At 33.9% G+C, this 10,088-nt stretch overlaps 2 protein-coding genes across 2 annotated transcripts; one reads left to right on the plus strand and one right to left on the minus strand.

The window, feature by feature from the left end:
- Nucleotides 1-1,148: 1,148 nt before the first annotated feature.
- On the minus strand, nt 1,149-2,793 carry LOC106302278 (E3 ubiquitin-protein ligase PUB22-like). Its single transcript, XM_013738821.1, has one exon. It carries the CDS (start codon nt 2,653-2,655, stop codon nt 1,384-1,386), a length of 1,272 nt encoding a protein of 423 aa, XP_013594275.1. The 5' UTR covers nt 2,656-2,793; the 3' UTR covers nt 1,149-1,383.
- A 4,604-nt stretch (nt 2,794-7,397) lies between these two features.
- On the plus strand, nt 7,398-8,806 carry LOC106304699 (protein YLS9-like). The gene has a single exon (XM_013741095.1). It carries the CDS (start codon nt 7,558-7,560, stop codon nt 8,458-8,460), a length of 903 nt encoding a protein of 300 aa, XP_013596549.1. The 5' UTR covers nt 7,398-7,557; the 3' UTR covers nt 8,461-8,806.
- Nucleotides 8,807-10,088: the final 1,282 nt, after the last annotated feature.

Genomic DNA, 10,088 nt, shown 5'->3' on the forward strand with positions numbered 1-10,088 from the left:
GTTTTCCTAATATATATATATGATGTTTTTCTTATGCGTACATCGACTTCTAAGATTATCCTCTTTTGAATGATTTTATCTCTTCTTTTATATGTTTTGCATGCTCTAAGATTTAATTATATCAAATATAACTATAATTATTCTTAAGATATATGAAGATAAAAATGTTGGATACTAAATTTTAAAATGGATTTGAAGTTTTTTTTTTTTTTTGCTAAAATAATTTGAAGTTGAAGTCGGAGTCGTTTGTATTGTCGATGAGATGTGTTAGTTTCATCCTATATGATGCAAGTTGAACCTCACATCCTCCAATTTGGTGTTTGGTCCGAACCACCTAAGGTTTTTATTTATTTATTTTATACTGAAATGGTAGCCAAACAAAATTAATTTTCTCACGTCAAACGACACTGTACTCATGTTCCCACTAAGACCATGTTCCCTGATTGGTAAAACCCAGGTCTATAGATGCATAGATTCTTGCTATAAATGCATTTAAGTGCTTTAGATTCATATAGGTATTGGTCTTAAAAGCACAATTTTCTGAATGCAAAGTTTGTTTCCGAAACATAAGTATCTTTTAAGTTTTTGTATTTACATTTTCGGATCTATTAGTCTTTCATCTACAGATCTACTGATATATTGATATTCCTGTAGATCGTCAAACTGTCCACTTTGGTTTAAGATTTTTTCGAAAATAACTTTACCACGTCTAGTCGATAATAATTTTGAACTTACTTACCTGAAAAAATAAATATTTAGGTATATCAGGTAACAAATCTCAAGAATTTCTTGAGATAAGAAACTAGTCATCGGATGAAAGCATGCTTAGTACATAGTACATGTGGTCGAAGTCGATATATAATGAAATCCCATACATAAACCAATAGTGGGGTAAGACTTCAAGATGTCGAACGTACGGACATTAACATTCCTAATGTTACTTCCATACGTACATATGGTCAGAAACGTTACAAATGATTCATACATTTCTATTAAAACAACTATGATGTTGTCGTATTGGTTATCCATTCAATTAAAATGAGAAGTTGAAAGAGATGGTCTCCATTATTTTTGTGGAAATGAACAAGCTAGAAGAATACAAATAAAGAGCCTTTAACAACAACGAGGAAGCAAGTGGGAAACAATGGTCATGTAACTTGTGATTCCATTTATTTCTTTGCAGTTTCTCATAATCTCATAAAGAAAATCCCCACTTGCTACCTACATGATGAATGAACCTTTGAAAGATATAACAAAGACAATAGAAATTCTGAATTTGAGCAAAAATAAACCATTCTATTTTTTGAATGAACTTATACGAAGAAAAATTTGTATCTGATGGGAATCAATCAAGCATATACGTTCCTTGTTCTATCTTGCTGTTCAAGCAGGAAACGAAGCATACAAATTTCTTGGGACACAAGGTGATTCCCTCCAAACCCTAGCGTGCAGCTTAAGCAATTCCTTGGCCTTTTCTTTAGTCTTGTTTCCGCAACTCACTTGAAGCACCAAACACATCTTCGCCACAACTCCCAGTTGCAACATCTCCTGCAACAAACAAGGCGTAGCACAAAACCTCCCAATGGAAAGCAAAACCCTAACCGCCCTTTCGCTAGTTATCTGAGAGACCCTCAATATCTTCTTAGACACAACGGCAATAGCCGCACCATGATTCAAAAACTCGGCTCTTCCTTCAGCACACTGACATAACATATCAAGAACCACCATAGCCATCTCTGAGTTCCTTCTCTCGGAAGAGGAAGTTTCATCCATTAGAAGCTCTATTATCATAGAGACCGCTCCAGCTGCCACAGCCTTGTGCCTATTCCTTCCCCATGGACATATAATCACTAAGATCTGCATTGCTGATGTCGTTGCCTTGTGAGAGATCTGATCATTCAAGATCTGAACCACTTCATTGAAAAGCTCACGTTCCAACAATATGATCTGCATGGGATCCGCAACTTCAAGAATCTTCTTGAGGAGAAAAGCTGCATAGGCTCTTGATTCGTAGTTCCCACGTTGCATAATCTTAGTCAACGTCATTACAAGATTAGTTCCCTTCTTGTTGTTTAAGAGACTCTTGCGTGCTTCCTCCGATGTGTCGAGATGGTAGAGTATGCTTAAAGCTTCGTCCATTAAGCTCCTCGAAGAATCAAACCGGTTCTCCAACATGTTTGACTGACACAAATCGTTGGATGTATCGACGGAGTTGCTGACGATCTTTGCCAAGAACTCTGGAATTTCCGCGGCTTCTAAGCACCTCTTGTTCGTTGGATTCTCCGACACTATTTGACGTAGCCGTTTAAGGCATTTGACTTGGTTTTGATACGAAGCTGAAGAGTCTTTGATGAGTTTTTCGATCTCGGACTTAGAGATTAGAGGTTTTGGTGTTGCGATTCTCTCGATGCCGTAGGATGCATTGAGCGTACACCAAGATTGGATTAGACGGCGAAGAGTGTGGTTTGGTGTGAGATCGGTCTCGGTTATGACTTGTTTGGTGACCGGACATGAGTTGTTCTTACCGGTGAAGAGCCATTTCTCGATGCTGTCCCTGTCGTAGGTTATCCCGGTGGACACTATGACCGGATCCTTCATGATATCTAGAGAGATTGGACATAGGAAGAAACAAGGAATATCTATCTCTTGATCCATATAACTCGCCGGAAAATATGAAAAAAAAAGTGAATCTTGATGAATAAATGGATCAACAAAGAATCTCAAGAAATGAAGTTTTTGCTTTATCAAAAGTGTAGTAGTTGAGATCTATGAGATGTGAATTGTATTGAATAAGTTAGCAAGAAGAGAGAAGAAAGTAGGGTTTATATATAAAAGATTGAAGAAATATTCAGAGTTATTACAAAAGTCAAAACACGGAAAATACAAGTATTTGTAAACGCTTTTTGGATAGTTGTCCTATTTATTATTATACTATGGAACGTATAATATAGATTTGACTTTTTGGGTACTATAACAAAAAAAAAAACTCAATAATAAATGCTTTTATGTTTGAAAGTGAGACGTATGGAGAGTATTGAATTGTCAAAGAGATTCAGTTACGGCGATGAAAGTGTAAATAGTAACGAAGCCATTGGAGGATTTGGTCGTGGCGGTGTTGAAGACAAGTGGTTTGTATGCTTTGTTTTTCGATTTTACTCACATGTCATATTTGCTTATTCCTCGCATCTTTTCTTGCCATCCTCTACGTGACATTGTAAATTTATTTATTTTATTCATAAAAAAGAAAGCTAAGATTGACAGCATATTTCAAAACTAGTTGATATACTGTTGGAACCGTATTGTAGAGGAAGATTATTGGGTTATTTGTCAGCAAAAACATGATTATTGTTTGGTGATGTTTTTTCTGGTGCAGACAAAACCCAGAGTGCGATCAACGGTTGGATTGTACTTTGTTTCAAGTTCCATCTCTGATGATAGATTTAGCCATGCTCCTTGATGCTTCCCTTTGTTTCTTTTTTCTAGGCCCTTTTTGACGATGTTTTGAACATTTGCTATTTTTAGTTAATGTTCATTTTATTTTCGTATTTGTTTGCTCCTTGATCCTTGTGTCAGTGGAGAAGATGTCGCTCATTGACAAATGTCTAATAAAACAAAGAATTAATTTTGTAAATGGTCATAAAGAATTTTTTAATGGAAAAATAAAAAATTGCTAATAACATATTTTTTTATAAATTGGTTTGCTATTGCATCTCTTTGAAAAATAATTAAAAGTGAGAAAGCATATACCAAAAGGGGGATGTATGTCTCGGTGGGAATCAATTTGCTAGTTACTATACATACGACTTGGGGTTTCTTAAGTCATATCTTTGGATTGCAATGCCTTTGTGATTAATATTTGCATGCACCGATTAAAATAGTCAAACAATATGTTTTATTACAGTTAAAAGATTAATAAAATTTTGAGATTTGTTAGTTAAAAACGTTTATTTTATTTTTTGAACTTAAAACCCTTTATTATTATTTTAGGGAGAGTTATGAATTAGGCTTCAATTTGAACCCAAAAGAAACATCTGTAAGATTTTTTTTTTTGTCCGGATATTTTATTTGATCAGACATGTAAGTTTTATTTAAATATCACTATTATATTTCTTTAAACAGCGACCATATGTCCACCCCGGCACCCCCACAACTTTATCTTTAACAACCGAATAATATTTTCTAACATTTCAAACCGAATATCGATCGATACTATCACTTATGTATAACTAAAAAGTGAATGTCAAGGTATCGAATTCGTCCACCACTAACGTGAATATTAACTTCCGGATGAGAACGAATGTGAACAAGTAACTGATCAAACTTTCTATTTATTTGGTAAAAAGGCATTAGTAACTGATCAACTTGTTTAAATTATTTAACTAATTCCCACACACTCGTCAAAAATGACCAATACGTAAAGACACAAGCGGCCGTTTTAAAAATAGTTATCAAGAATGAGTTTGTTCTTTGTGCCAGCAAAAGAACGTTTTTATAAATTGAGATCGCTGACTTGTCTTTTTTCTTTTGTGCACTACCGCTGACTTGTCTTTCTTTGAGAAAATGTAAGATAACTACACGTTTTTGGTCAATCAAGTGAAACCATGATATGGGCCAATGGTAAAACAAAAAGTGCAGACATATAGAACAACACTAAGTCAATTAATTTTACAAAAAAAAAACACTAAGTCAATTAAGTATTACATATACAATGTTTTTTTTTTTTTTTTGTCATCAGCATTACAGACTCATGTTGACTCTGTGAACCAAACCGGGTGAGCTGAATCCATGTGAACGACAAAAGACGATTGCTTCAGACTATCCGCCTTTGAACCAGACTATCCGCCTTTGAATTTTGCGTCCGTGGTACATAGATAATGTCTGCTCTTATGAAGCTCTCTTTCAGGATCGTGATGTCTTCTAAATAATTTGCAAAAGCTGGCCATTCTTCTGGTTCCGAAACCATCTTCACCAATTGAGAACAATCCGTTGCAAACGTAACCTGAAATTGACGTAAATTCCTAGGTAATAATCAGCACTTTGCACGGGATGTGATTATTAGTTTCGTTATTTTTAATAAAAAAACATTAAATCTGTTTAGTCTAGATATTGGTTCAGTTTTAAGTTTATTTTTTGGTTTTTAATCTTCTAAAATATAACTATTATTTTAAATTAATATTCATTTTAGTTTATTCGGTTAAAATGTTTGATTTTCTGGGTTTTTCCGGTAAAAACCAAAAATTAATATTATTTGTTTATTTTCATATTATGAATTTTAGATAGTCATCATGTCGAACCAATAGTTTCATATTATAGTTTCTAAACAGATAATAGCTTAAGAAAAAGAAAAAAAATTTATTAAGACACATCATTTCACTATAATTTGGTCGGTAGTAAAAGAAGCATTAAGAAAAAATATTTCAACTTTCAAAAAAATTAGATAGTTCAGTTGTGGTGAATACTTAGTTACAATGTGCTCACATAAAGGTGCACATGTATGTGTATGTAAAAAGTATATAAAAATAGTTGACAAATGTATAAAGATATTCTTAATTAATATTAAATGACATTTTTGTTCAAAATAATACATGAAAGATAAAATTAAAATTAATTTAAAATAAAAAAGGCCTTGACATTAGTCATTTTTTATATAAATAAAATAAAATTGTATCCGTAAATAGGGGTGGACACAGATCGAATATCTGAGTATTCGGAAGCATTTGTGTCGATTCGATCTTTAGCCACCTAGATATTCGGTGACTCGGATATCCGAAATGTTTTAGAATTTTAAAGAATATCTGATTTTATCCGTAAATAAAATAAATTTTTAAAAATAATTGAAAATTTTAATAATAACATTTTATTACAAAAATAAAACATTATTTAAGTTTTTAAATTCCAGTACCTAATATAATAAATTTAATTCATAAAAATATTGTAAAACTGATATAAAGTATAATATATATATAACATATATATAACGTATATATATTATTCTTTACATATATGTATATATATGCATATAACAGATCGAATTAGATATATGTTCCTAAAAATATTGGTATTTGTGATTTGCTTCTTTTTTGGATATTGTATTTTAGTATTTGATTTGTTTCTTAGAGTTACAGATATCTATATTTTTTGGTTCAAATCAAAACGGATAAAGAATCGAATCAAAATTTATGAATATTTTGCTCAACTTTATCCGTAAACAATTAAAAAATATATATTTATAGTTTGACTTTTGATTCGTTATCTATTTTTATTCGAACCGAAAAATCCAGAGTTTTATTGGAACCATGTATGCGAGTTTTATATTTAAAAAAAAACGCAAAGTACATAGTGTGAACACATTCATGAATATAGTGTGAACGCGTTAGCATACTTATTATCAAATCATTGTGAATCTGCCACATATCTATTATAGTGTGAATACATTTATTACAATGCTTCTTTTTTAATATATAAATGATTCAAATAATACTAGATAATGAAACTGCTGAGGTAGTTATTAGTATGTCAAGATGGAAAATGGAAAGCATGGTCTTTGTTCTCTGTTGATTTATTCTATATAATTTGAGTACGATGGGTAATATACATTGAGGTCGTCTAATACAAGTTGATAGGTAATCCAAGTCTTATAAGTCTTAAGCCCATAAGATAGGTTTTGCCACGGTGTAATATATAAGTAGTACGTATAAAATTTTAAATATGAATGGGTGGCGTAGAGATGATTTATTTTACATGGGACCAAGACGAAAATGAAGTATATACAGCTAAATTACATTAAAAAAATATGGTCAGAAGATAGACAGCTTCATACAGGCTACCACATGGGATTGGATCGCAATATAGAAAATTTGGACGTCATATTATTGGCATTCTACAGAAAACTAGGGGGTTAAATTAGCAGATTCGACAAAATAACAACCCCCTAAATTCTCTACATAGCTCTTCTTTCTTGATGTGCAAGCTATAAAAATATGCAGTGTCTTCAATGCATACCGTTGGAAGATTTGTCTTCATCACTTGGCAATATGATTTGGCATAGAAAGTAAAATACATTCTGCACTAATAATAGCTTCTTCATCATTATTATAGCTAACCTAATCAATTCCAACATGTCACTTTCTTTCCTATTTTTATATTCCTCGCCCCAAAATGGAAACTTTTAATACTTCCGTTCCGAAACTTCCTTTCTTGGAAAGGATCCATCAGATTATCAAATTTCAAGAAAATGTATATTAGGAGGAAGCTTAAGTGGATGACGAAGGAGACTTAGGCTCGGTTCCAAGGTCTGGACCTTCTTTTCTTTTTTTCCTTATAGTAATCTATTTTTAGCTCAGCCATGGCAGGTTCACTATTTTTATCCAAATTGATTTGTTTTATTCTTTAACTAGCCAAAGAAAGAAAGAGTCAAACGTTTGGCAAAACGTGATTAGTCTTCGTGCTTTCCACTAAACCTCCCCCCTTTGTTTCTCCAAATCTTTTCCTGGAAATTTTCATTAATTTCAGGGAATTAATTGGAGAGAAAGGAGAGGGGAGGGTAGAGACACAACGATGCCTTCTCCTCCGGAAGAAGAAACTCAACCCAAAACCGATTCGGGTTCGGATCAAACCTCTGAACGCGACACCAATCCACCACCACCGCCTTCGCCGCAATCTCAACCGCCTCCATCGCAAACGCAACAGCAATCTTACCCACCCGTTATGGGCTTTCCAGGTTACCCTCAAGCCCCATACCCAAACTACCCAAACCCACCTTACAATCACAACCAATACGCCTACGCACAAGCCCCACCCGCTTCATATTACGGTTCTTCTTACCCACCTCAGCAAAACCCGGTTTACCAAACACCCCCTCCGTCCGGTTTCTTCAGAGGAATCCTCACCGGTTTAGTCGTTATAGCCGTCTTCCTTTGCCTCTCCACCACCATAACATGGCTCGTCCTCCGTCCTCAAATCCCGGTTTTCTCCGTAACCAATTTCTCCGTCTCCAATTTCAACCTAACCGAACCGGTATTCTCCGCACAGTTTACCGCTAATCTCACCGTCGAGAATCCGAACACGAAACTAACATCCTACTTCAATCGGATCCAAGGATTCATCTACAACCAAAACGCGGTCGCGGAAGAAGATTTCTTGGCCATGGAGTACTTCCAACCGGTTTACGTGGAGACCAAGAAATCGGTTTTGGTAGGAGAAACCCTAACAGCTGGAGAGAAAGGACAGCGGAAAGTTCCAAGCTGGGTCGGGGAAGAGATGAAGAAAGAGAGAGATACGGGAACGGTGTCGTTTAATCTGTGGATGGCTGTTTCGGTCACTTTTAAAACCGATGGTTGGTCGGCGCGGGAAAGAGGGCTTAAAGTGTTTTGCGGGAAGTTGAAAGTTGCGTTTGAAGGAGGATCTGGAAACGGTGCCGTTTTGTTGCCTAAGCCTCTTCCTTGTTTGGTTTACGTTTGATCCTTTTGCCTTCGAAGTTTTCTTCTTCTTGATATCTCTTGTAATGTTTGATTGTTTACAAGGTATAGAAACCTAGTAAACGAAGTTACAAAGGGAAAAACAATTAGGTTCAATTGCAAATCTAGGTGGAGAAAAAAAAATCCAATCGTTATTAAATCGATCTTGTAATCGTTTGAATGTGTACAACAAAAATGTGATATAAATCCTTGATTCAGATATGTTTGTATGGCTCGACTCGTTCAATCCACGGACTGTTTGATCGAGGTTGATTAATAAATATTGGAGATAACTAAGAGAGCAAAATGTGTATCTTGTAAAGTAATTGTTGCTGTTCAAATTCGATTATGAAGTGAAACACAAAAAATCTATAAAGCCCAATTCTAGTTGATTTATGAAATGATAACCGATTAGCTGATTTAAATATATACCATAAAATTTAGATATGTTTTATTTTTAGTTGTGATTGATCTAAATTTGGTGCTTATATCCCTTATATAATAAAGCGCAAGTCGCTTAACGAATAATATTCTGACACGTAGGATATTTTTTTCAAATTTTAAAAACATAAATACAAAGAAAAAAACATAATTGCAAAGAAAAATAAATGTAAAAACAGTTTCGTTTGTTCTTCATAACTGATTTTTGTATGTAGAACAAAAAATTCCTAATAGTTCTCACACACCCATGATCTTTTGATCTTTGGAACCGGTAATCATTTTTTCTAGATAACATTTAACTCACAACGCTTTAACTCAAATTCATATCTAACTGCTTAATTTCCTAAATCTGTGTAACAGTTTCTAACTCTCTCTAAAATGTGATGGAAATTCAATTTAAACTGATAGATTGAAAAATTCTGTTCACGGCATCCATATTATCAAATGATGGAGCTATATCAACAAAAATCTCTGGCAAACCCACGGTGACACAACACCAGGCTTCAAAAACTGATAAGCTGATAGTACTCCAAAGTTGGTTGATAAAAGCTAATGCCCAGGTTAGTAACTCTAAAAATAGTCAACTCTTCCTGCTCAAATCCTAAATTATGTCATGTTAAAATTTCTTTTTCATCACTTTTTTTATTCTAATCTACTGCTATCTTTTTATTTTCACTACAAGAAAACACAAATTTAACGACGGCCAAAATCGTCGTTATTTCCTCGGAAAAGAAGGTTTACGAGGAAATGGCGATGAAAGGCGTTTCGTCGTTATATGATTGTCGTAAGAGAAGATTCGTCGCCATTTCCTCGTTAATTAGCGAGGTTATATTTTCCTCGTAAAGAAGAATTAAGTTTTCGTCGTAAAGACCACGTGGGGTTTCCACGTAACGCGGTCGTTGTGCTTCCTCGTAAGAAACTCGTAAATGATTCGTCGTAAAAGACACGCAAAAACCTCTAAATAAATTCGTCGTAATAAAAACGTAAGAAACACGAAAACAATTCGTCGTAATAGAATCGTAACTAAATCCACGTAAAATCCTCGTTAATTGTTCCTCGATATTTCGTCGTTAATACATCGGGAATTAGCGACGAAATTACTTTGTTTTCTATTTACTGAATTTATAAATAAAAATTATATTTATTTAATTTATTAATAAAATTTTAATTGAAATTAAATCGAATAGAAAA

Source organism: Brassica oleracea, chromosome C7 (assembly GCF_000695525.1).
Source record: "Brassica oleracea var. oleracea cultivar TO1000 chromosome C7, BOL, whole genome shotgun sequence".
Lineage (NCBI taxonomy): Eukaryota > Viridiplantae > Streptophyta > Magnoliopsida > Brassicales > Brassicaceae > Brassica > Brassica oleracea.